Source organism: Thamnophis elegans, chromosome Z, assembly GCF_009769535.1.
Source record: "Thamnophis elegans isolate rThaEle1 chromosome Z, rThaEle1.pri, whole genome shotgun sequence".
In the NCBI taxonomy this organism is placed as follows: domain Eukaryota; kingdom Metazoa; phylum Chordata; class Lepidosauria; order Squamata; family Colubridae; genus Thamnophis; species Thamnophis elegans.
In genome coordinates, this window is record NC_045558.1 from 134,504,075 (window position 1) to 134,531,077 (window position 27,003).

Here is a 27,003-nt window from a genome sequence, read left to right on the forward strand (position 1 = left end):
GAGGAAAAACAAAGTCCAGTTTGGGACAGCATTAACTACTGTATCTTCAGCCTGTAGGTAATAAAAGGCACATAGGGTGCCAAGATTCAGATTAACAGAGTTGGAAGGTCATCTAGTCCAACAGAGACCCTACAACATTTCTGACAGATAGTAGCCCAGTCTCTTCTTGAAAGCAATAGCAATAGCAATAGCAGTAGACTTATATACCGCTTCATAGGCCTTTCAGGCCTCTCTAAGCGGTTTACAGAGAGTCAGCATATTGCCCCCAACAATCTGGGTCCTCATTTTACCCACCTCGGAAGGATGGAAGGCTGAGTCAACCCTGAGCCGGTGAGATTTGAACCGCTGACCTGCTGATGTAGCAGTAGCCTGCAGTGCTGCATTTAACCACTGCGCCACCTTGGCATGGGGTCGTTGTTTGCTTTCCCTGTCAAATATATATATATATATATATATATATATATATATATATATATATATATATATATATATATATATATATATATATATATATATATATATATATATATATATCCTTATTTCTAGGTTGAATCTCTCCTTGATCAGTTCCCATGCATTATTCCTCCTCTGGGCTTCAGGTGCCTTGGAAAATAGGATGACACCCCCCCCCCTCCTCTCTGAGGCAGCCCCTCAAATATTGGAACTAGGATTTGGTCTGCAAAGCTCAGTAGCTTGCGAGGTTTTTGTAAAGTTTGGTGCCATCGGCACTTCCAGACCTTGCAGCTCAGATAATGCCAATGTGTGCATTGCAATCTATCAGCTTGCATGAATGCAAGACATCTTCTTAGTTCGGTCCTTTGCAGTTGCCTTTGCAACCCCCCCCCCCTCTGAATTGAAGGACCCCTGGTCGTTTGCGAGAGAGCTCAGAACCAATGCCGTCATTCATTCAGATGAGAAATATAAACTGGAGTGGAGAAGATGGATTGACTATATTCAAAATAAATACGGGACTAAAAAAATTCCAGAGAGCTTATGATTGAAAAAGCAAGGCATGATTTAATTTGTTTATAGTTAGGTTAACAAAAGAGGAGTTAAAGCACAAATGAAAGATGAAGTCAAGTTATTTTTATTTTAGAATATGATTGTTAAAAGATTTATAACCTGTATTTGCTCTGGGAAGTCGGGGGGGGGGAGGGGAGGTGGGGGAGAGATGGGCTCGGGTGGGGGAGGGAGGTAAATATTTGTAAAATCTTTTTTAAAATTTACAGTTTAAAAAAAAGAAACAATGCCGTTAAGTGGGGTGGGGAGCAGGAAAAAAAAGAGAGAGACTATCATCCGCTGGGGGAAAATCTGCCTCTTGCAGCCAGCACCTTCTGCCATGCAAGACCCCCACCTCTTCCAGCTGGGCGAGGCTGGCTGCAATAGCAGCTGTCATTGGATCAGCCCACTGCCCCCTCCTGTCAATCAAGCCCCCCAGGCCCCTCCCCTCTTTGTGACGCCTCCCTCCTTTCCTCCTCCTCCCCTCCACTCAGCTTCCCACCACCTGATCGCCCACCTACCCACCCCAGGCAGGAGGGAGCACCAGGGAGGGCTGCCGCGCTCTCTTTTGGAGCTTCCCTCCCGCCCCCCGGCCCTTCCCTCCAATTCAAAACCCAGCAGGAACGTTCCACAACCGCCTCCTCCTCCTTTTTTTTTGCCCCCGCCCAACCCATTCATAAAATGTAAGCCCCGCCCCTGCCAGAAGCTGGGCACGCCCCCGTTCTGAACGACCCCGCCTTCCCCCGCCCAGCTGTTGCGATGCGTTCCTTCTTGAGGAGCCATGGAAGAAGACCTTGAGCCGTCGTAAGTCGGGGCTGGCTTTCCTAGGGGAGGTGGGGGGAAGGCAGGAGAGGGAGGTGGGAGGGGGCTGCCCCGCCTCTCTGGGCTTTCCTGGGGAGGGGTCTTCCCCAGAGGGGGAGGGGAGGAGGAGGAAGCACCAGATTCCCTTGCAACATCTGGACTGGAGGGTCCCTGTCCATGAGAAGAAGCAAGGCTGGTGGGCAGGAGAAAGCGGGATCAATGGCTGTTGCTTTTTAAGCCCCTGGTTGTGTAATTGTGTATCCGTTTGTGGGGGCGGCTGGCAGCATGGAATTATTCTACTTAAGCCTGTTTTTGTCTTCTTCTCCTTGCTCAGCAAAAGCACTTTTTGGCATTTTTACATTTGCTTTCCTAGTTCCTTCCTAGCGGCACAGCTTGTTCTGGCCTCTGGGATTGTTGTGGTGTGGTGTGGTTTGGTTGTGCTTAAATCCTGAGTCATGGTTACAAAACTATCCCTAATCCAGCTGACGAAACACTCCTGCCCAGGGTGCAGGAAGTGAAACCAACGGGAGAGCTACAGCGACAGGAGGGGCGACATGCTAAATGGAATAAAATAATAGGATTCTTTATTGGCCAAGTGTGATTGGACACGCAAGGAATTTGTCTTTGGTGCCTAAGCTCTCAAGTGTACATATAAGTCGTGATAATCATTGTGATGGGGAGGGGGAGAGGGAAGAGCAGAAAACAAACCATAACAAGCATTTTAAATGGTCTTTGGGAGTGGGGGAGGGGGGCTATTAAAACCTGTCCATGATAATGGAGATAAATGATAGAAACTGAACAAGCGAAAGTGCTCCGGGAGTCTAAAATTCAGACAGACAAAACATCTGTTGCATAACACAAAAAAAACCTGGAGAGCGGATGTAGCAATACTTAGAGAAGGTATTATAGAAGAGAAAGGACTGGAGAAATAAGAACAAAATCTAAAGTTAAAGGTAAAAGTTCCCCTCGCACATATGTGCTAATCGTTCCCAACTCTAGGGGGCATTGCTCATCTCCATTTCAAAGCCGAAGAGCCAGCGCTATCCGAAGATGTCTCCGTGGTCATGTGGCCGGCATGACTAAACGCCAAAGGGGCAAAAAACGCTATTTACCTTCCCACCATAGGTGGTTCCTATTTTTCTGCTTGCATTTTCTAATTAATAAGCTCAGCGTCTGAACCACTGAGCTAATAGAAGTAGTAAGATTCGTGGCAAAAGAAAGCTAGCTACAACAATGAAATCGACACAGCTTTTTTTTGACATTTTTTTTAATTGGGAGCACACCAGCCACATAATACACACAATACATGCTATACACACACACACACACACACACACACATTCTCAATATAAATATATATGAAAGAGAGCTAGTTTGATTTTGTGGTTAAGGCACTAGGAAAAAAAAACAGGAAGCTGTGACTTCTAATCCTGCTCTAAATATGAAAGCCATCTGAGTAACTTTGGCCCTCTCCTTCTCAGCTAGACCCACCTCACAGGGTTGTTGTTGCTGTGGGGAAAATAGGAGGAGGAAGAAGAAGTATGGGCTATATTCACTGCCTTGAGCAATTTATAAAAATGGGGAGGAAAAAAAATACTGTTTTCGAAATACCAATAGCAATAAGCTAGATACACAATCCTAAAGCATCCGGAACATCAGTTCAGTACTATGGGCATTGACAAAATCATCAGCCAATTGCAAAAGGCAGCTTTACTCAGAACAGCTTACAAGTCTCTGACAATACAGAATAACAAGAGTTGGAAGGGGCCCTCGGAGGTCTTCTAGTCTAACTCCCCGCTCAAGCAGGAGACCCTATACTACTTCAAACAAATGGTTGTTCAGTCTCTTCTTTAAAAACCTTCAGTGTTGGAGCACCCACAGCTTCTGGAGGCAAGTTGTCCCACTGATTAATGGCTCTAACTATTATTACCTTTAATATTATCAAACAACATTAGCTGCTTAAGCAAGGTCCTTTGGAAGGCCTCCATAGGCAGATAAAAATGCCAAATCCAGTCTATAAGCACCTGGCTGGCTGTGTATGTGAGACCAGCTACGATTATAATAATTGTTATTTATTACGATGGGTGTCAAACTCCCAGATCCTTGTGAAAAAGAAAAAAATCGGGGAAGATTTCCCGAGAGGCTTTGAGGCTTTATATAAAGGGGGTCGAATATGCTTTCTGCAAAGAAATTTCCTTCATCCCCCCCATATTTGATTTCTCACCCGTTAATGCTGGGTGTTAAGATTTGAGGATTACTCTTGCCTTGCCTCTTGCAGGCTGGTAAGAAGACAGATTGAAATGCAGCTGGGCTTTTTCCTCTGCCAGCTTCTACAAAGTGCCAAGAAGAGGCCTGTGCTGGAGGACTGGCATGGGCTAAATAAAACTTCACAAAAGCTAGGGCCCCCAAACAGTTTAAAGGCAAAGAAAGGGAGGCCAGCTAGTTTGGAGCTGGGTCCCTGGGCTTCAGTCAATGAGTTTAAGCACTGTTTAACAAATTATTTTTTTCCTGTTGCTAGGATGTCTGTGATTCTCCTTCCCAAAGAGACAGTGACTTTTCTCCCTTGCTAAATAAAAATAAAAATGCGGGAAGAATCCTTTTGAGGCTGCTGCTACTTCCACCGCCCGAACCTTAGGCGGAACCAGCTGGCATTTCTGAAGCCCTGGCCGGTTTCATTTCAAAGAGGTGGGGGGGGGGGGGAGGCAGCACGTCAAAACCAAACTGGGAAACTCTTTCAAGGAGTTGCCCCTACAGTACTCAGTGAAAGGGAGAAAATACTCCAGGTATGCTCAGAGGGCTTTTATAATGTTGCGCATTGTTCTAAAATCTGTTGGAAGAGATGTCCATCTGGGGGGAAAAGACACTGGGAACATGGAGGGCTGCTTGGAAAGATGGTTTTAATGGTGGACAGGACCACATGCCTTGAAGTATGTTGGGTGAAGAAGGAAAAAAAGGGGAAGAAATGCTGAGAGTGCCTGGGTTTTATACCCTCTCTGGGCTTTTGAATTTGGATTTGTGGTTGTCAGGCTCCCCTGGGGCCCTGCAGAGGCAACTCTGTAGGCTGTCCTGAATCCCGAGCTTGGTTGACTCTTGCTGGGTGATGATTTATTGAAAGGGGTTTGGGCAATTCTTCCTATGGCTCTTCCTGAAGAAGGTAGATCTTTGTTATATAGAATAGATTGGCCCAGGCCTTAAGGGCCCATTGACAAAGGTGGGGGTGGGGTGGGGTGTCTAAGTTTCTGCTTCCCTTTTAGGGGAGAATACAATACAATACAATACAATACAATAGCAGAGTTAGAAGGAACTTTGGAGGTCTTCAAGTCCAACCCCCTGCCTAGGCAGGAAACCTTATACCGTTTCAGACAAATGGCTATCCAACACCTTCTTAAAGACTTGCAGTGTTGGGGAATTCACAACTTCTGGAGGCAACTTCTGTTCCACTGATTAATTGTTCTCACTGTCAGGAAATTTCTCCTCCATTCTAAGTTGCTTCTCTCCTTGATTAGTTTCCACCCATTGCTTCTTGTTCTACCCTCAGGTGCCTTGGAGAATAGTTTGACTCCCGCTTCTTTGTGGCAGCCCCTGAGATATTGGAACACTGCTATCATGTCTCCCCTAGTCCTTCTTTTCATTAAACTAGACATACCCAGTTTCTGCAACCGTTCTTCATATGTTTTAGTCTCTAGTCCCCTAATCATCTTAATGAAGCAACTTTTGCATCTCATTTGGAAACCAAGGACCCAAAGTATAGAGGAAGAATGGAGAGGCCAATCAAGCACAGTAATCCCATGGGCATTGAACCAGGTTTTAGTGCTTTTGGCAAAAGTTGCTCTCATCAGAAAAGAAGACTTTGGACCACTGTGCTTCATTAAGACCAGGGTCAACGCAGCCGTCTACCAGGAGATTTTGGAGCACTTCATGCTTCCTTCCGCAGACGAGCTTTATGGGGATGCTGACTTCATTTTCCAGCTGCCCACATTGCCAAAAGCACCAAAACCTGATTCAATGACTGTGGGATTACTGTGTTTGATTGGCCAGCAAACTTGCCTGATCTGAACCCCATAGAGAATCTATGGGGCATTGCCAAGAGAAAGATGAGAGATATGAGACCAAACAATGCAGAAGAGCTGAAGGCCGCTATTGAAGCATCCTGGTCTTCCATAACACTTCAGCAGTGCCACAGGCTGATAGCTTCCATGCCACGCCGCATTGAGGCAGTAATTACTGCAAAAGGGGCCCAAACCAAGTACTGAGTACATATGCATGCTTATACTTTTCAGAGGTCCGTTATTGTTCTATGTACAATCCTTGTTTTGTTGATTGCATGTAATATTCTGATTTTCTGAGATGGTGGATTTGGGGTTTTCATGAGCTGCATGCCATAATCATCACAATTATGACAAATCACAGCTTGAACTATCTTGCTTTGCATGTAATAAGTCTTATCTCATATATTAGTTTCACCTTTTAAGTTGCATTACTGAAATAAATGAACTTTTTGCACGATATTCTAATTTTTCGAGTTTCAACCGTGTGTGCGTGCACCTCCCGCCAGACAACAGATGTTCGAGTCTCTGCTGGGAGACGTGTGCGCATATCCCGTGTCCCAATTTTTGGTCCCAGGAGGCTTCAGGGAGGCCTGCTAGCACCAAAATGGGAGTTGCGGGCACATGCGCAGGGGGTGGGGGGAGGGTGCATGTGTGAATGTGCGGGGGGCGGGCTGTGGGAAGGCATTAGATTATGCGTGTCAGCGCTTGAGGAAAAAATGATTTGCCACCACTGCCATAGGGTTTCCTGCTTGGGCAGGGGTTGGACTAGAAGTCCTCCAAAGTCCCTCCCAACTCTGTTATTCTGTCTTTCTGTATAACAACCATAACAACAACAATAATAATTGGCATTGACAGATTTGCCACCAGTCAATTGCAGAAGGCAATTACCTGGAACGGCTTCCGTCCTGTGATGATATCTGTAACCACCATCAAACATCCAGATTTACCTATCCCGGGTCCTTGGTAAGGACTCGATAGTAGACATAATGCCTCCCTCCCTCCCTCCCTCCCTCCCTCCCTCCCAGGCTTGAGCTCAGCATTAAAAGTTACAATAGGGTGCATGTACAAACTGAGAATTTAATTCATTGGTATGCCTGCCATGCCGTAAGCTGCTGGGACAGCTTGTGCTTTATTGTGTGAAACAGCAAGTTGTGTAGCATAAGTCCTTCATTGTTTCCCTCTTTCCCGCTGCCAGTCGGATAGAGAGAACAGGCGAGAGATAAAGAAGGAAGACTGTGTTCTTGCCACACTTGTGTCTGTGCGTGGAAGACCCCCTTTTCTGGCTCATCGTCTGACCTTTTGCAGAGGTGGGCGTCTGTGTGCAGATGTGCGTGCATTGCCGAAGCACCCATGCAATTGCTGGACCCAGCTGGAGAAGCAAGCCACGTTCCGCAGCTCTGCTCTGAGCAATGGTGCCACTTTGGGGACTCATATAACGGATTGTAGCTCCCCCTCCCCTTTTTACAACTGTGTAATATCTTGCTTTGGGATTGGGGTGACTGAATAGAGCTGAGCATTTACTGGCCAGATGCCCTTCCTGATGCCTATGCAGAGTTTGCAGCAGATATTTTTCTCTTTGTGCCCTGATAGAGAAACCTATATCGCTGCCTAGGATTGAACTTTCAACCTTCCGAGTGGGAGGCGAGCGTCTTTATCTCCAGGCCACCTGCGGCTACTCATATAATGGATTGTGTTGTCCTCCTCAAAATAAAGCATCAGAGAGACTTGGATTCAGATCTCCTGGACCCACAGCTGACGTTTGACCATCACCTGTCGGCTGTGACCAGGGGGGCATTTGCCCAGGTTCGCCTGGTGCGCCAGTTGCGACCCTACCTGAACCGGGAGGCTCTCACAACAGTCACTCAAGCCCTTGTGACCTCTAGGCTGGAATATTGCAATGTGCTCTACATGGGGCTGCCCTTGAATAGCATCCGGCGACTTCAGCTAGTCCAGAATGCAGCCGCGCGAGTGATTGTGGGCGCACCGCGGTTCGCCCACATAACACCCATCCTCCGCGAGCTGCGCTGGCTACCTGTTGATCTCCGGGTGCGCTTCAAGTTGCTTCTTACCATCCATAAAGCCCTTCATGGTAGTGGATCTGTGTACTTGAGAGACCGCCTCCTGCCAATTACCTCCCTTCGACCTATTAGATCGCACAGATTGGGCCTCCTCCGAGTTCCATCCGCCAGTCAGTGCCGACTGGCGACTACGCGGAGGAGAGCCTTCTCAGTAGCAGCTCCGACCCTTTGGAACGATCTCCCCGTGGAGATTCGTACCCTCACCACCGTCCAGACCTTCCGCACAGCCCTTAAGATCTGGCTATCCCGTCAGGCCTGGGGATAAAGATTTTAATCCGCCCCACCCGAATGTTGAATGAATGTTGTGTTTTATTATTTTATTTCTATTTTTACTCACGTATTGTCTTATGTTTTGTCTTGCACTCCCCCTCCTATGAATTGTAAGCCGCCCTGAGTCCCCTCAGGGAAAAGGGCGGCCTATAAATAATAAAGAAAAAAAAAATCTCTGCCTTGTAGTGCTCAACTTACGACTGACAATGACCCAGAAATCTCAGTCGTAAGTCATGAAGGTCATTAAGCGGGTCACCACGTAGTTTTGCAACTCCCCCCGGTGGTCATTAAAAATACTGCCGTCCTTAAGTGAAACCTGCAGTCGTTACACAAACACCACGGTTTTTAAACGAATCCATTTTCTTCAGTGGAAGCTCTTTTGCCGGACGTTCGTGCCGGAAACCGGTCTTAAAAAATGCCAAAAATTGTGGTCACAGGGCAACAGGACACACAAATGGCCATAAATGTGAGTCAGTTTCCAAGGATCCCAAAATCTGATTACACGACGAGTATTTGTGTTGTGTTCATCACTGTCAGAACTCTGGAACCAGATTTTAATTACCCAGAGCGGGATGGAGCCCATTAAAAAGCTCATTAAACACAAATGAATGTGTGTTGTTGCCGGGGTGGGGAGGTTATTATTTTATTTATTTTATAATACTTTTTAAATTATTTTTATTTATGTTATGTTGTGCTCTTACGTCTTCTTGTAAGCCGCCTTGAGTCACCGTATGTGAGTAAACGGCGACATAAATTTAAACTGATAGAAATATGCTAACTAAATCAATAACTCTGAGGAGTTATTTAAATTTAAAAATTTAAATGTAAATTTAAACTTATAGGAATCCTCTAAAATAAATAGCTGAGGAGATTTAAGCAAATTTATATTCATGTTCTAAATAAAGAACTGAGGAGTCATTAAAATGTATAAATTTAAATATAAATTTAAACATGGAAATATTCTAAAATAAATAAGTGAGGAGATTTAAGCAAAGTTATATAAATGTTCTAAATCAATAACTCCGAGGAATTAAATTTATACATTTAAATATCAATTTAAACATAGAAATATTCTAAAATAAATAAGTAAACGAGAATTAAGCAAATTTATATTCAAGTTCTAAATAAAGAACTGAGGAGTTATTAAAATGTATAAATTTAAATATAAATGTAAACATAGAAATATTCTAAAATTAAGTGAGGAGATTTAAGCAAATGTATATAAATGTTCTAAATAAATAACTGTAAAATGTATAAATTTAAATATAAATTTAAACATAGAAATATTCTAAAATGAAAAATGAGATTTAAGCAGATATATATAAATGTTCTAAATAAATAACTCTGAGGAATTAAATTTATAAATTTAAATATAAATTTAAACATAGACATATTCTAAAATAAATAAGTAAATGAGGAGATTTAATCAAATTTATATACATGTTCTAAATAAATAACTACGAGGAATTATTAAAATGTATAAATTTAAATATAAATATCCTAAAATAAAGAAAGAAATAAAATAAATAACTGAGGAAATTTAAACAAAGTTATGTAAAATTTCTAAATAAATAAATAAAACAACTCTGAGGAAAACCGTTAAAGCTTTGAAGAGTCACTAAGTGACGGGTCGTCGTTAAGGGAGGACTGGAGTTAAACTTCTTTTCCCCGAAATGGTAAAAGTCAAAAACATTAAGGTTATATAGAATGCAGTGTGGAATCATGTTGGTTATGGCATGGTGGATGTTTTCAAATCCAGGTGTTTCCCCAGAGGGCTGTGGTGGATTTTTGATGTTTTCCAAGGATGGTAGTTTCTATGTTTTCTTTTCTTGGATTATTGTTCAAACAATAATCACATGAAGCCCGAGAAAATCTGGTTTCTTATTCCAACTTTATATACTTTACTGGATGACTGTAGGAGGAGAATTTATCTCTAGGGTTGTAAGACAAATTGATAATCTTGATACCTCTAGAAATAAAGGTATATAAATACAGATATACGTAACAAATAATAACGCATTGTCCTTCGTATGTATGTATGTATGTATGTATATATGTGTGGATAGATGGATGGATGGATGGATGGATGGATGGATGGATAGATAGACAGATAGATAGATAGAGAGAGAGAGAGAGAGAGAGAGAGAGAGAGAGAGAGAGAGGGATGTTGCTCTTGTTGTCTTCAGGTCTTTTCCTTTATAAGATTGAGATTGTCTTGGCAACGTTTCGGCGAGGTCTCACTTGCCGTCTTCAAGCTGGTGTTTTCGGCTTAAAGACGGCATCTCCGATCACGCTTTAAGCCGAAAACACCAGCCTGAGGATGGCGAGTGAGATCTTGCCGAAACATTGCCAAGAGAATCTCAATCTTACACGGGAAAAGACCTGAATACAACAAGACCCGCATACCTACACCCGTGAAAATCTACGAAAACAAATATATATGCTGGTCTTGTATTCGGGTCTTTTCCCGTGTAAGATTGAGATTGTCTTGGCAACGTTTCGGTGAGGTCTCACTCGCCAACTTCAGGCTGGTGTTTTTGGCTTAAAGCGTGGTCGGAGATGCCGTCTTTCTATAAATCTTGGGGAGGGTGGTGGAGTGCTGGCTTTGTTTCAGTAAGTGGATTGATTGGTTGTGTGGATGTATCATGATTGGTAGATTGGTGCTGATTGGTGCTGGCTGTGTGTCCATTGTTGTTTTGTGTTGTAACGGCCTGGGTGGTGGTATATATATGAAGGACAATGCATTATTTACACACACACATACACACACACACAGACACAGACACACACACACACACACACACACACACACACACACTGATAACCTGGCATTGCCCAGATATTTATTTATAGGGGGATAATGTCCAGACCAAACGTAATTTCTAATGTTGGATTTTCCCCCTTACTAGAGGGAGCCCTTGTGGAGTACTGTGAAGCCATTACCATGGTAACTTCACTGTGCTGTACAGTAGAAGTCATTTCACGGCAGTACAGTAGAAGCTATTTTAAGGCACAACAGATTGCATCTTAACAGAACACACATCCCAAGGAGTGTTAGGGGTATCTTACCCCCACAGTATTTGTTTCCAGAGAGTAAGTCATCTGTGTACCAAGTCTGGTTGAAGGCGTTCCAAGTTTGCTCGAGGCGTTCCAGAGTTATGCTGGAACACACACACACACACACACACACACACACACACACACACACACACGTTCAATTTAAAAAAGAGAGAATGCAGAAATGTTATACAGGAAGGCAATAACATACACCCCCCCCCCAATAGATATATTAATACTTGATGAAGTTATATAGCCCAAAGAAAATGAAAAGAATAAAATAAACCAACCAAAATTAACCTTGAGAGTAATACAGTAAATTGATGTATATCATCAAAATGTATCTCATGTGTGTGTGTAATCATTTAATAATGAAGTTGGAATTGCAAGCATTTGAAGGATGCTTCACGTTGGAAAGATTCATTTAGCCTCTTCATTTAATTGTAATTATTCTCATTCGAGTCTTCCCAGCCTCGGGGGTGGAGTTGGGGGATTTCAACGTTTGGGTATCACAATGTTGTGAGAGCAGGTTGTTGAAAAGAGCCCTCTTTTGCTGTTTGGATCAATGACCATTTGACTGTCTCGTCCTTTTCCCATCTTTGCTCGATAGTTCTAACCGGGCTCTCCTTGTGGTCTCCTTTTCTTCCTACAGGTCCCAAGGCTGGCTAGGTGGTTGGTTGCCAGCCTGGCGGCCCACATCTATGTCCCACCTCAAGAATGTGGAATCTCGGATCCTGCAGTGTAAGAACGATTTGTCTGCTCATTTTGGGTGGGTGGGTCCCATCCCTTGTCAAGAGTCACCAAAGAGAGCCGTGGTGGTGGGGGCGTTCTGACATGGGCTTCCCAAGAGCAAACTCCTTGTCCCGACAAAAACCCATTTTATTAATTCACTGTGAATTCTGCTCCTTCACATCCAGCAAAGTCTTTCAAGGGAGGATTTACAGTCACAGACCTTATCTGGCTTGGAGAGCTGCCAGGCTGATATCTGCAAAACTTGGCAAGGAGTCTCAGAGAATCACCAACCAATTAAGCGGACTAATGGTCTCCTGCAAACTCCACTCCCCTTTCGCTCCTCTTTTATCTCCTCTGGGAGGGGCCATTCATCGTCCACCTGTGGCCTTACTCCCAAGTCGACCCCTGTTCTTTAGCTGTTCCTTTCATCATGCGCACACTGGAAACAGGCTCCAGCTGTTTGTCTGCCTCACTGATGTCTGCCTCTGAAGGCAGCTCATAAGGCAGCTCCGACACAGAGCCCTCATCAGAGCCTTCCCCAGACTCCAGGACTGGCCCATGTTCCTCCCCACCCTCCTCATTGTCCGAAACTGCTGCCAGCTCTGCTGGCCACTAGCGGGCCACAACAGGTGCAGTGCTTAGAATGGAGTATTGCAGGACTAACTCACTCTTTATTCTAGGAGTTCAATTCTGAGGGACTCGGCCTTCTATCCTTCCGAGATTGGTAAAATGAGGACCCAGATGGTTGGGGGGAATATGCTGATTCTGTAAACCAATTAGAGAGGGCTGCAAAGTATGTATAATCTTTATTGTCATTGTACCTAAACACAACGAAATTGGTTAAATACAACGAAAAGCACTATGAAGTAGTATATAAGTCTAAGTCAGGGGTGTATAACTCAAGGCCCCAGGGCCGAATCCAGCCCGCAGGGTGCTTAGATCTTGGCCATGGGGCTGCCCTGTAAACGGCAAAGTTCCACCACACGGTACCTCTGCCAGTGAAAGCGGAGCGCCCCCCCCCCTCCGAGCTCCGTTTTTGCTTGCAGAAGGTTGCAGGAGACCATTCCAGCCAAAAATGGGCCCCCGGGTGGGTACATGAATGCCCCCCAAGCTCATTTTCACTGGCAGTGGGTTAGCAAAACTAAAACCAAAAGAAAAGTAGAAATGTTTCCCCTTTTTTCATTTGAGCATGCAAGAAGGACAGGAAAGGAGAAAGGGAAGGAGAAAAGAGAAACAAGAAGAAGGAAAGATGGGAAGAGAACAAGGAAGAAAAAATAAGGAAAGAGAGCAAGGAAGAAGAAAGGAGAATGAAGAGGGAAGGAAAAAGAAGAAAAGGAAGGAAGGAAGGAAAGGAAGGAAGGAGATTATAATGAGAACAAGGGAGAGTCTGTGGGAAGTCCTGCCTTAGCACTTGGCTACCACAGGTGGCCTCTGACGCAAGTGACATCAAGCTGGCCACACCCACCCCAGCCATGCCCACCCCAGCATTCCCATCCCGGCCACGCCTACTCCCCCCATATTGCCCTCAACAATCTGGTTCCTCATTTTACAAACTTCAGAAGGATGGAAGGCTGAGTCGATCTTGAGCCTGGTGAGATTTGAGATGCCAAATTGCAGGCAGCCGGCAGTCCGCAGAAGTAGCCTGCAGTACTGCACTCTAATCACTACGCCACCCAAAAGGTCGTAAAATGGGGCGAAACTCTCGTAGCAACCGTCTCGCTTAGTAATAGAAATTTGGGGCTCAATGGTGGCCGAGTGTTGAGGACCACCGGCATTCTAGTATGTCACCCCTAATCCTGAATCTCGTTCTCTACTGGGTAGTTCCCATTCCTCGGGGTTTCCCAGCAGCTGGAACCGCTGGATTTCAAGATGGTTTGACCCTGTGTGCTGAAACTCTTGCCGCTTCTTCGTTTTCCCCAGGCCTCCAGAACCGATTTGTGGCCCGCTACGTGCCTCTCCCGAACCAGGCCAAGATCTGGACTATCTCGCTGTCTCCACAATGGGGCAAGGGACGTACCCCTTTGGTGATGGTGCATGGCTTTGGGGGTGGCATCGGGCTCTGGATTCTCAACCTGGACTCGCTAAGCCAGCGCCGTCCCCTCCATGCCTTTGACCTCCTGGGCTTCGGACGGAGCTCTCGGCCCCCGTTCCCCAATGACGCCCAAGGGGCCGAGGAAGCCTTTGTGAGCTCTATCGAGGCCTGGCGTGAGGAGATGGGCATCCCCAACATGATCTTGCTGGGTCACAGCTTGGGCGGGTTCCTGGCGGCCTCCTACAGCTTGCAGTACCCGGAGAGGTAAGCTCATCTACCTGGTTCCCAGGTAATCACATTCCTGTAGGTTCAATCATTTCCCCCCTTGGGCTTTTGCTCATCTAGTGAGCTGTCTGGGGCTCCAAGAGCTGTTTCTAAGTCAAGATGAACAGCGTGCAGCTTTTGTGTGTGTGTGTCTGCACGCACAAGTGCATGTGGTTTGCTAAGATCCCTTTTGGCATCTCAGGTTGAGCGGATCCAAAACGTGAGCCTGTTTTGCTTCTTAAAGTGCCAGTGTCAGCGTTCCAAGTATCATGTAGAATTAAATCAGAGTCCAAGGCAAAATGATCCTGAAAGTTCCAATTTAATAAAGCAGACATCTTAGCACATCTGTGTTAATCCCAATTCTGGAAGTTACATCAGAATCCCACCCAGTTAAAAGTTCATGATCTTGTCCCCACACCCACAATCCATCACATGGTCCAATCTTCTTCCATGCTGGCATCTCCACACCCAGCTGCTTCCGGTCAGGTATAAAAGTACGGAGACAAAAGATGACCTTGGCTTCTAGTAAAGAATGAAAACAATACATTCCACAATCCTACTCCTATCTACTCCCTCCTCCCATCGACTATACTAATGAAACAGCATATTGAAATAAGAGAAAGCGTGGCAGGCCAAAATTCTAAAAGGAATATAATTGCAGACCTGACAACGTGAGCCTGTTTTGCTCCTTAAAGTGCCAGTTTGGTCTAGAGCTGGGATGGCGAACCTGGGGCCTGTGTGCCAGAGGTGGCATGCAGAGTCCTCTGTGTGGGCACGTGCCATTGCCAGTGGCTCTTCGTGCGCGCTGGCCAGCTGGTTTGCACGGCCTGAAAACGGCTCCAAAAACAGCCGTTTTGCAGGCTGCTTTTCAGCCTTTTTTCGGGCTATTTTCAGGCTGTTTTTTTGGGCCCGCAAAACAGCTGAAAACAGTCGGGAAAGCTGCCCCAAAATGGCTGAAAAACTGCCTGAAAAACAGACCCAAAAATGGCTTGAAAACGGCAAAAAAACTGGCAAAATAACCCAAGCATGTGCTCACCAAACAGCTGCTTTTCAGGTTTCCAGCTCTTCAGTAGGCACACATGCACACACGTTTCAGTTTGCGCACTTGGTGCCAAAAAGGTTTGCCATCACTGTTCTAGGGGTTAAGGCACCAGCAGAAAGCAGTTCAAGTCCCATCTTAGCCATGAAAGCCAGCTGGGGGACTTTCAGCCAATCTCCAGGAGTCAGTGACTTCTAACCCCCTCCTTAGGCATGAAAGCCAACTGAATAACTTTGAGCCAATCCCCAGGAGGCAGTGAGTTCTAGTTGTTGTGACCCGCCAGTGCAGCTGGCAGCAGATTCGGACAGTGAGGAGGTTGAGGAGGAAGATGGGCCAGTCCTGGAGTCTGGGGAAGGCTGTGATGAGGGCTCTTTGCTGGAGGCAGAGATGGAGACAGGGCCATGTGACAGTTATCAGCTGCCTTTGGAGTCAGACATCAATGAGGCAGATGAATAGCTGGAGCCTGTTCCCACTGTGTGCATGCACAGATTTGCCAGATGAAGGGAACAGCTAAGGAACAAGGGTCGACTTGGGAGTAAGGCCACAGGTGGAGGGTGAATGGCCCCTCCCATAGGGAATAAAAGAGGAGCGAAAGGGGAGTGGAGTTTGCAGGAGGCAATTAGTTCATTCCTGCATTCTTGCCAAGTATTGCGGAGTCTGAAAAGATATCGGCCTGGCCACTCTCCAAGCCTGATAAAAGTCAGTAATTGTGAACTATCTTGAAAGACTGCAGGAGAGGAAAGACTTTGCTGGAGAGGAATTCACTATAAATTAAATCAAAGGGGTTTATTGGGACGAGGACTAAGCTTTGTGCTGGGGGGAAGCCTAGGTGAGAAGACTAGTCCTGCCTTAGGCATGAAAGCCAGCTGGGTAACTTTGGGCCAATCACCTGGAGACAGTGAGTTCTAGTCCCGCCTTAGCATGGAAGCCAGCTGAGTGACTTTGGCCAATCACCTGGAGATAGTGAGTTCTAGTCCCCCCTTAGCATGGAAGCCAGCTGAGTGACTTTGGGCCAATCACCTGGAGACAGTGAGTTCTAGTCCCGCTTTATGCATGAAAGCCAGCTGAGTGACTTTGGGCCAATTACCTGGAAACAGTGAGTTCTAGTCCCGTCTTAGCATGGAAGCCAGCTGAGTGACTTTGGGCCAATCACCTGGAGACTCTGAATTCTAGTCCTGCCTGAGGCGTGAAAACCAGCTGGGTGACTTTGGAGCAGTCACTCAGACTCTCTATCAACCCAACCCACCTCACAAGATCATTGTTGTGGGGAAAATAGGAGGAGGAAGGTGCATTGGGTATATTTGACAAGCTGAAGCTGGGGCAAGTAATGGGAGCTCACTCAAGTTATGTGGCGCTAGGGATTCGAACTGCTGAACTGCCAACTTTTCTGATCGACAAGCTCGGCGTCTTAGCCACTGAGCCACTGCATTCCACATAATTATAATATCCTGTATTATTAATATAACTAATATTATCAAAATTACCACTATTATGATGTAGCAAAACCAATGATACCCCAGATGCCACACTGTTCATGTATTTAATACTTACTGTGTCAGTGTTCCAAGTATCATATAGAATTAAATCGGAGTCAAAGGCAAAACGATCCTTAAAATTCCAATTTAATAAATCAGACATCTTGGCATTGTGCTATGAAATTCCAATACTGGAAATGACATCAGAATTCTACTCAGTTAAAAGTTCATGATCTTGTCCCCACACCCACAATCCATCACATGGTCCAATCTTCTTCTTCCACGCTGGCATCCACACCCAGCTGCTTCCGGTCAGGTGTAAAAGTACGGAGACAAAAGATGACCTTGGCTTCTAGTAAAGAATGGAAACAATACATTCCACAATCCTGCTCCTGTCTATTCCCCCCTCCCATCGACTATACTAATGAAACAGCATATTGAAATAAGCCATTTTTTGCTCATTTGGGGGGGGGGGCAGCCCCAAAAGCACTCTACAAGCCTCCTAAAGGCTATTCATGCCCTTTTTTGATTAAAAAATGGGCCTGTTATCACAAAAAACAGGCTGTTTTAGGGAGATGTGCAGAGTGCAAAACCATTTTTTAATTTGCCTCTTCAAAACCTTGGTGCATCTTATACTCCAAAAAATACAGTAACACTTATGTATATTTAAAAAAAAAAAATCTAAAAGAAGCAACAGAAAAGAAAAAAATGTGAGGAGGGAAGAGGAAAGCAGCAAGTTCCAGTTGTAGCTTTTCAAAGTGAAAGAAGTCGTTTTTACGATGATCGGCTGTTCAGACTAGAACCAAACTCTTCAGAGAACGGAAGAGTTTGATTCTATAGCAATAGGGTTGAGGAAACACTTTTTCCTCCTATGCCAGTTACTGTATTGATGTTGGCCGTATTCCGCTGGAACGCATGTGATATGTATCTTGTCCCCTCTTGTCCCAGGGTGAAACATCTAATCCTGGTGGATCCTTGGGGTTTCCCCACACGACCATCTGATCCAGATCAGGCCCGCACTGCTCCAGCTTGGGTCAAGGCTGTAGCTACCGTGTTGGGACGGTCCAACCCTCTGGCCGTCCTTCGAGTTGCAGGACCTTGGGGTGAGTGAAGTTGGCTGGAAGGCTTTGAATCAAAGGTCGCAAGAGTTTGGAGTGGTCTTTCTGAACTATAGAATAAGAGTAAGAATAGAATAAGAAAGGGAATAGAGTAGAATATTTAGAGTAGAATAGAGTAGAATAGAATGGAATGGATAGTAGAGTAGAATAGAATAGAGTAGAGTAGAATAGAATAGAACAGAACAGAATAGAATAGAATAGAATAGAATAGAATAGAATAGAATAGAATATATGGAATGGAATGGAGAGTAGAGTAGAGTAGAGTAGAGTGTAGAGTAGAACTTCTGGTTGGTCCATTGGGCCCAATTTTCACCTCCCCCAGGCTTCAGGAAAGCCTCCAAAGCCTGGGGAGAATAAGAATAGAATAAGAAAGGGAATAGAGTAGTGTATATAGAGTAGAATAGAGTAGAATAGAATGGAATAGAATAGACTAGAATACAATAGAAAATATGGAATGAAATGGATAATAGAGTAGAATAAAATAGAATAGAATAGAAAATATGGAATGGAATGGATAGTAGAGTAGAATAGAATTAGAATGGAATGGAATAGAGTAGAATAGAATAGAATAGAAAAGAAAATATGGAATGGAATGGATAGTAGAGTAGAATAGAATTGGAATGGAATGGAATAGAGTAGAATAGAATAGAAAATATGGAATGGAATGGATAGTAGAGTAGAATAGAATTAGAATGGAATGGAATACAGTAGAATAGAGTAGAATAGAATAGAATAGAATAGAATAGAAAATATGGAATGGAATGGATAACAGTAGAGTAGTGTAGAATATAGTAGAATAGAATAGAACAGAATAGAATAGAAAATATGGAATGGAATGGATAATAGAGTAGAGTAGAATAGAATAGAAAATATGGAATGGAATGGATAATAGAGTAGAGTAGAGTAGAGTAGGCCCATTGGGCCCAATTTTCACCCTCCCCAGGCTTCAGGAAAGTCATCTGCACATTTGATGAGTTCCCCATTTATTTATTCCCTCATCCAAATCATTGATGAAGATGATGGGCCTAAAACAGAGCCTTGGGGTAGTCCACCGCACACTTCCCTCTTCCCTTGATATGTGTTAGTCTCCAGGCCTTTGATCCTCTTAGTTGCTCTTCTTTGAACTTTTTCCAAACTTCTCCAAAATTATCCAACGAATAACTTGACTCCCTCTTCTTTGTGGTAGATGTGTTTAGAGTATCCATTTTTTTGTTCTCTAGGTCCTGGGCTGGTCCAGCGGTTCCGTCCAGATTTTAAGCAGAAGTTTGCCAATTTTTTTGACGATGACACCATCTCTGAATACATCTACCACTGCAATGCCCAGACGCCGAGGTGAGGAAGCCACCGGTCCATCCATGTGTCCACCTGGTTAGCTGTGGCCCCAGTAAGAAGCATCCTGTTTGAGTGGTGGCAACAGAGGACTAGAGAGATCCCAGTCTAATAGTTGTGAAGCAGTGGTGGGTTTCTACCGGTACGGACCGGTTTGGCCAAACCAGTAGTGGTATGGCGGCCTGGGGCGCTGGAACCATCAGCGACCCAGGTCTGCCATGCCCCTGAACCAGCTCCCTGGTCTCTTCTCCCATCGGCGGCATGTTCCTGTGCATGCACAGAACAGTTTTCAGTCAACTGCGCATGGGTAGTGGCGGGCGAGCGAGCGAAGAGAGCAGCGCGCATGCGCAAAACGCCCTCTCAGCGAACCGGTAGTCAACTGGTTAGGAAACCCACCACTGCGTTGAGGATGGTGATAAGCCAGCGAAACATTAGTACAGGTAACCAAGCAATGACCACAATGGGGCACAAAATGTATGTTGTTAAGTGAAACATTTGTTAAGTTAGTTTGCCACATTTTACGACTGTTCTTATCAGCATTGTTAAGGGAACCGTTGTGTTTCTTAAGTGAGTCACAGGGTTGTGAAGTGATTCCCCATTGACGGCTTGTCAGATGGTCGCAAAAGGGATTTGCATGCAACCGTCGTAAATGAGGGTCAGTTGTCAAGCATCCAAATTTTGATCTCGTGACTGTGCAACTGTCGTAAGTGTGAAAAATGGTCACAGGTCACTTTTTTGAGTGGGTTGTAACTTTGAACAGTCACTAAATGAACTGTTGTAAGTTGACTTAAGACCGGCCACTTAAAATTACAATCTGGATTTGAAGTTCTGTAGGTTTTCCGCCACCTCCCCAGGGTCACCAAAGCCACATCGGGCACAATGGCAACACAACAAATGTGCTGATGGCCATTTGCAGTGTCCTGCGGTCATGCGTGACTTCATTTTATGATGGTTTTGCCCAAACCCATCGCTTCTCATTTTCTGCAAAACCACACCCGAGGAAAATGGTTGGTTCTCTCCACAAGTTTAACAACCACCACAAAAAAAGAGAGAGAGAGAGAGAGAGAGAGAGAGGGAGGGAGGGAGGAGGGAGGGAGGGAGGGAGGGAGGGAGGGAGGGAGAGAGAGAGAGAGGGAGAGAGAGAGAGAGAGAGAACGAACGAACCAGATTGGTCACATGATGGACTTGTTTTACATCTGTTATGGCTGATGAGCACAATGGGCAGGTTCCATTATGGTCGTAACTTGAGGACTATATATAAGAAACCAGGGGTGAAATTCTATGGGTTTGGGCCAGTTTGCCTGAACCGGTAGTAAAAAAAAAAATGCTTAACAAAGTTTCCACTGCGCGATGGTAAGAACTTTTTTAAAAAAAAAAAAACTTTTTTTAGCATTTGGGGTCCGTTTTTGTTCACAGGAGGCTTCCCTGAGGCCTGTTAGGCCAAAAGCAGGGGAGGAGGGTTTGCTGTGAAAGAAACGAAAGGAAAGGAAAGGAAAGGAAGGAGGGAGGGAGGGAAGGAAGGAAGGAAGGAAGGAAGGAAGAAGAAAGGGAAGGAGAGGGAGAAAGAGAAAGAAAGAAAGAAAGAAAGAAAGAAAGAAAGAAAGAAAGAAAGAGAAGGAAGGAAAGGAGGGAGGGAAGGAAAGAGGAAGGAAGGAAGGAAGAAGAAAAGGAAGGAGAGAAAGAGAAAGAAAAGAAAGAAACAGTAAGAAAGAAAGAAAGAAAGAAAGAAAGAGAAAGAAAGAAGAAAGAAAGAAGAAAAAGAAGGAAGGAAAGGAAAGGAGGGAGGGAAGGAAGGAGGAAGGAAGGAAAAAGGAAGAAGAAAAGGCAGGAGGGAGAAAGAGAAAGAAAAGAAAGAAAGAGAAAGAAAGAAAAAGAAGGAAGGAAAGGAGGGAAGGAAGGAAGGAGAAAGGAAGGAAGGAGGAAGGAAGGAAGAAGAAAGAAGAAAAGGAAGGAGAGAGAAAGAGAAAGAAAAGAAAGAAAAAGAAGGAAGGAAAGGAAAGGAGGGAGGGAAGGAAGAAGGAAGGAAGAAAGAAAGAAAAAGAAAGAAAGAAAGAAAGAAAGAAAGAAGAAAAGGAAGGAAAGAGAGAAAGAGAAAGAAAAGAAAGAAAGAAAGAAAAAAGAAGGAAGGAAGGGAGGAAAGGAGGAAGGGAGGGAGGGAAAGAGGGAAAAGGGGGAGGGAGGAAAGACCACAAACCTGGCACTAGACACAGCTACCTTGAAAGAGCACAGCAATCCAGGACTGGAAGTTTATATATACATATATACAGACATATACATGGGAGATACAGCCCTTGCCACTCAGCTACGGACACAAGGAGAGAAACGAGATACACAACAAGAGAGAGAGAAACACCCTCTAATGACCAACTCTTTATAGACACCTCTTTTGAAAGGGTAAATGACTTGTGTGGACCTCATCAGAGTCATAAATAGGCGAGGACCACAAACCTGGCACTAGACACAGCTTCAGAGGATGCCTTGAAAGAGCACAGCAGTCCAGGGCTGGAAGGGACCTGGAGGTCATCTAGTCCAACCCCCTGCTCCAGCAGGACATTGTTAAAGTGAGTTTCTGTCTTTTGACGCCCCCCCTCCCAGCCACATGACTATATAGCAAAGCCCACTCAGTCACATGACACACACCCCAACGAGCCACGCCCACAAAACCAGTAGAGAAAAAAATAGATTTCACCACTGTAAGAAATGCAGGGAAAGTAGTATTCTTTAAACTTTAAACGGAGCGGAGTTTGGATGCAATGGAAATTATTTCAGACTTCCCAATTATACTAAGTCCGTGGTGGCAAATCTATGGCATGACCCAGGTCAGTTGTACTGTGCATGCACGCGCGCCTCCCACCAACCAGCTGATTTTCGGCTCTCTGCTGGGAGAGGTGCGCGCATGCGCAGAGGGGTTGCACACACATGCGTGGGGGGGATTGGGGCGTGGCACCCTCTGTACCCAATTTTTGGTCCCAGGAGGCTTCAGGGAGGCCTGCTAGCACCAAAATGGGAGCCATGCGCGCATGCACAGAGATGGGGCCTACAGGGGGGGCATTGGATTATGGGTGTGAGCATGTGCGCACGCACTTTTGCCACTCGGGTGAAAAAAGGTTTGCCATCACCGTACTAAGTGGAGGTCAGGCAAGTTAGTATTACAATACAATAGCAGAGTTGGAAGGGACCTTGGAGGTCTTCTAGTCCAACCCCCCTGATTGGGCAGGAAACCCTACACCGTTTCATACAAATGGCTATCCAACACCTTCTTAAAGACTTGCAGTGTTGGGGAATTCACAACTTCTGGAGGCAACTTCTATTCCACTGATTAATTGTTCCCACTGTCAGGAAATTTCTCCTCCGTTCTAAGTTGCTTCTCTCCTTGATTCGTTTCCACCCATTGCTTCTTGTTCTGCCCTCAGGTGCCTTGGAGAATAGTTTGACTCCCTCTTCTTTGTGGCAACCCCTGAGATAGTGGAAGACTGCTATCATGTCTCCCCTAGTCCTTCTTTTCATTAAACTAGACATCCCCAGTTCCATTAATCATCATAGAGTCACAGAGCTAGAAGGGACCTTGGAAGTCTGCCGGTCCATCCCTCCAGTCTTTATATGATTCTAGACCAATGGTTGTCCAATCTTTTCTTCAGAATCTCCACTGAATGGAGCAGCCACCACTGCGGGAGACAAAATTGTGTCATTATGTCTTCCCTTGTCCCAAAGGTGCTTTTTCAAGGGGCAATTGGACTTCCTGGCTTTTCTTGGAAGAGTTGAAGAAGCTTCTTGGACGAGAAGCGAAACGTCTTCGGAGCAAAACCGGGAAGCCCAGTTGTAACTTGAAAAAAAGCATCCTTTGGGACAACCATGACCGGGATGACTTGAGACTCTCAGACATATTGTGCTCTCTTCTTGTTCTGCATCAGTGGGGAGGCCGCGTTCAAGGCCATGACCGAATCCCTGGGATGGGCTCGCCGTCCCATGTTGCAACGCATCCACATGATTCGGCGTGACTTGCCCATCACCCTGATCTACGGAGCCAACTCCTGGATCGATACCAGCACTGGGGAGAAGGTCAGGTACCTACGGCCGGGATGCTACGTTAAGGACATGGTAAGGCCTTGGCCCAGCGAATGGGGCTTCTGCAAATAGGGACGTCAGGCATAAAATTCATTCCCTCCCTCCCTCCCTCTCTCTCCCTCTCTCCCTCTCTCTGTCCCCCTCCCTCTCGCTGCCCCTCCCTCCCTATCTCTCTCCTTCACTCTCTCCTTCACTCTCTCCCTTACTCTTTCACCTTCTTCCTCTCCCTCTCTCTCTCCCTCTTTCCTTCCCCCTCTCTCCCTCTTTTTCTCCCTCCCCTATCTTTCTCCCTCTCTCACCCTCCCTCCCTTTCTGCTTCTCTCCCTCTTTCTCGCTCCCTCTTTCCCTCCCCCTCTCCCTCTTTCCTTCCCCCTTTCCCTCTTTCCCTCCCTCCTTCCCTCCCTCTCTTCCTCTCCTTTCTTCCCTCACTCTTTCTCCCTCTCTCCCCCTCTCTCCCTTCCTCTCTCCCCCTCTCTCTGTCCCTCCCTCCCTCTCTCTGTCCCTTCCTCCCTATCTCCCTCCCTCTCCTTTCCTCCCTTACTCTTTCTCCCTCTCTCCCCCTCCCTTCCTCTCTCTCGCTTTCTCTGTCCCTCCCTCCCTATCTCTCTCCCTCACTCTCTCCCTCACTCTTTCACCCTCTCTCCTTCTCTCTCTTGCTCCTTCCTTCCCCCTCTCTCCCTTTTATTCTCCCTCCCCCTATCTTTCACCCTCACTCACTCACCTTCCCTCTCTCTCTCCCTTTCTACTTCTCTCCCTCCCTATATTTCTCCCTCCCTCCCTCTCCTTTCCTCCCTTCCTCTTTCTCTCTCCCTCCCCCTCCTTCCCTTCCTCTCTCTCCCTCTCTCTGTCCCTTCCTCCCTGTTTCTGTCCCTCCCTCCCTCTCTCCCTCCCTCTCTCCCCCTTTCCCTCTTTCTCTCCCACTTTCCCTTCCTCTCCCTTCCTCTTCCTCATTCTTTTACCCTCTCTCCCCCCTCCTTTCATCTCTCTCCCTCCCTCTATCTCTCCCTCTCCCTCCCTCCTTCACCCTCTCCCGCTCTCTCCTTCCCTCTTTCTCCTTCTGCCTCCCTCTCTCCCTTTCCCTCCCTCCCTCTCACTCTCTTTCCCTCCCTCTCTCCCTTCCTTTCTCTCAACTGGATTTTCCTTGTTTTTCTTGTTTCATTCCTCATCCAAGAAGTTTCTTCAGCTCCGACTGGATGGTGGGGAATGGAAGGATTGATATTCCTAGCTAGGAGGGTAAATCCTTCCTATCCCCACCATCCAGTCGGAGCTGAAGAAGCTTCTTGGATGAGAAGCAAAACATCTTTAGAGAAAAAAGAAGAATAGTCCTGGGGAAAAAAAAAACACCTTTGGGACATTTTCACCTCTGGTGTTTCTATCCAAATGCGACGGGGATGGGCCATAGGATAAGTACATCTACCCCCGGCTGAGCATGATGGCTGTTCCTCTTCTTGTCCTCTTCTTCTAGGCCATCCCCCGAGCCTCCCACCACGTCTACGCTGACCAACCCCGAGCCTTCAACAACGCAGTGGAACAAATCTGCGACTCTGTGGATTGACCCGCCGGAACCGGAGTGAAAAAAAAAAAATTAGCTCTTATCACGTCACCTTATCGCTCAGCTGCGGGGAGACGCAGGAGGCACACACGCCACTTCCCCGTGCCCTCGGGGCGCCGAAACGGAAATCCCTGTGGATCTGACTTGCGAATGGATCTCCGGGGATCTCTGCTGTCCAGCCTGCACACTCTCCCTCTCTCCCCATCCCCTCGAATTGTCTTTCTACTTAAAAGGTTGCAGATCGCCTGCTTTGGGTTAATCCAAGTCTAACCATTGTATTATTATTATTATTATTATTATTATTATTTTCCTGCTAATGTTTTGGTCTCCATTGGATTGGCACCACCTCCTCATATTCAACGCTGGTTCCTCGCGACATCGGTTCCAACTACAGTCCCCGCTCCCAATTTTATTCCTCCTCCTCCTCATTTTCCTTCATCCTGTTCTGACCTAGGCTTCCTAAGACTCCTCGTCCCGATAAAACCTCTTTTATTTAGACTAAAGGGAATTCCTCTCCAGCAAAGTCCCGGCCAACGGTCTTTCAAAAGATTTCACAACTACAAACCCTTATTAGGCTTGGAGAGCTGCCAGGCCAATATCTTCCAAACGCCATGCTGTAGCAGCAATTCCTTGGCAAGAAGTCAGAAATAGATTTTCACCCTAATGAATTGAACTGATTGCCTCCTGTAAACTCCCCTCCCTTCTCGCTCCTCTTTATTCTCTATGGGAGGGGCCATTCACTGCCCACCTGTGCCTTTACTCCTGAGTCGGCCCTTGTTCCTTAACTGTTCCCTTCTCTTGGCAGTACATGCACACATCGGGAACAGGCTCCAGCTGTTCTTCTGCCCCACTGATCTCCGACTCCAAAGGCAATTGATAACTGTCGGACGGCCGTGGCCCCCTCTCTGCCTCCGACACAGAGCCCTCATCAGAGTCTTCCCCAGACTCCAGGACTAGCCCATGTTCCTCCCCAACTTCCTCACTGTCTGAGTCTGCCACTAGCTTCGCTGGACACTGGCGGGCCACAATACCTGCACCCAATTTTATTCCTCCTCATTTTCCTTCATCCTACCTGTGGTTGCTCCCGACCTTTGTGTATTTCAAAGGCAAACCTATGATTGGATTCTGCTATTTTGAATCTATGACTACCTTGCTAGATGATGCTAGAGTTCTTCTCTTGGATACTTGGTGCCTTTGGGAATAAACTGTTAGTTGCAGAATTGATCTTTATATATATATAGGCTCCCAGAGTGAGCCGATAGACAGAAAAGGGAAGCAGTATGCTCCCTCCCATATTTGGGCTTCAGGAATTGTACTAAACCTTTTTGGTGGTCCTCAGAAAACCCCCAGGTGCTTCAGAGCCTTCCCTGGGTGATTGCTAGAAATGGAGAATGATGTCCTGTGATTTAGAGGAGAGATGCCCTCAAATCAGATATATTTCAGAGAAACGATGAGGGAGACTGAGGTCTTTTTACCATGATGTCCACCCCTGACCTCTTTCTCCTGTATGATGTGGCCATACCTATTTCCCACGTTATTTACTCCCTAACCTGAAATTCTTGGTCCCAAATCTTGGTCCCAACCTAAATCCAAGAAGTAGCCAGGCAATGTGTGTCAATTCTCTTTGGAGTGTGCAAACTTGTGTAGAATTTAAGTGGTTTTTAACACAGAGCACGTAGTTGGAGACTGCAAATACTCATTTTGGTCTTGAGTTTCTCCAGTTCTTCAGGGCAGTTTGGCACTTGGGGAAGAACATATTTTGAGCCAAGCTCGTTCCCAAAATAATTGGGAGAACCTGAGCTCCATCTCACCCCTAAGTTCATGAGATGTTTTCCTTATCCATAACACACATTCCCATAAGGTTCTATTTCCTTGGATGTGTGAATCACATCCAGGCTTGATTGGAGAGATTTTTCAGGACAGTGTGTGTAATAATGTGGAAAAATTGGTGTTATAGTGTGAATGTGGCCAACGGTCTAGAACAGAAAACTATGAAATCCAGAAGGGATGGTCATGTTTGAAAGATGGGGATGCGGTTAAAAAGGAAATCCTCACTTTTAGAACCTCAAAATCATCAGCCGTGACAACAGGGCCTTTGTCCTTCCGAAGCCAGGGGAGAATCTGAATCCAAACCTGATTTAAG

General features: G+C 45.7%; 1 protein-coding gene across 1 annotated transcript; it reads left to right on the top strand.

Annotated features, from left to right (window-relative positions):
* Nucleotides 1–1,572: 1,572 nt before the first annotated feature.
* Nucleotides 1,573–25,119, top strand: ABHD4 (abhydrolase domain containing 4, N-acyl phospholipase B). Its single transcript, XM_032237691.1, has 7 exons — nucleotides 1,573–1,803; nucleotides 11,907–11,995; nucleotides 13,907–14,282; nucleotides 17,745–17,899; nucleotides 19,135–19,246; nucleotides 23,155–23,341; nucleotides 24,774–25,119. The coding sequence occupies exons 1-7, from the start codon at nucleotides 1,781–1,783 to the stop codon at nucleotides 24,861–24,863; spliced, it is 1,032 nt and encodes a 343-aa protein (XP_032093582.1). The 5' UTR covers nucleotides 1,573–1,780; the 3' UTR covers nucleotides 24,864–25,119.
* The last annotated feature ends 1,884 nt before the right edge of the window (nucleotides 25,120–27,003 follow it).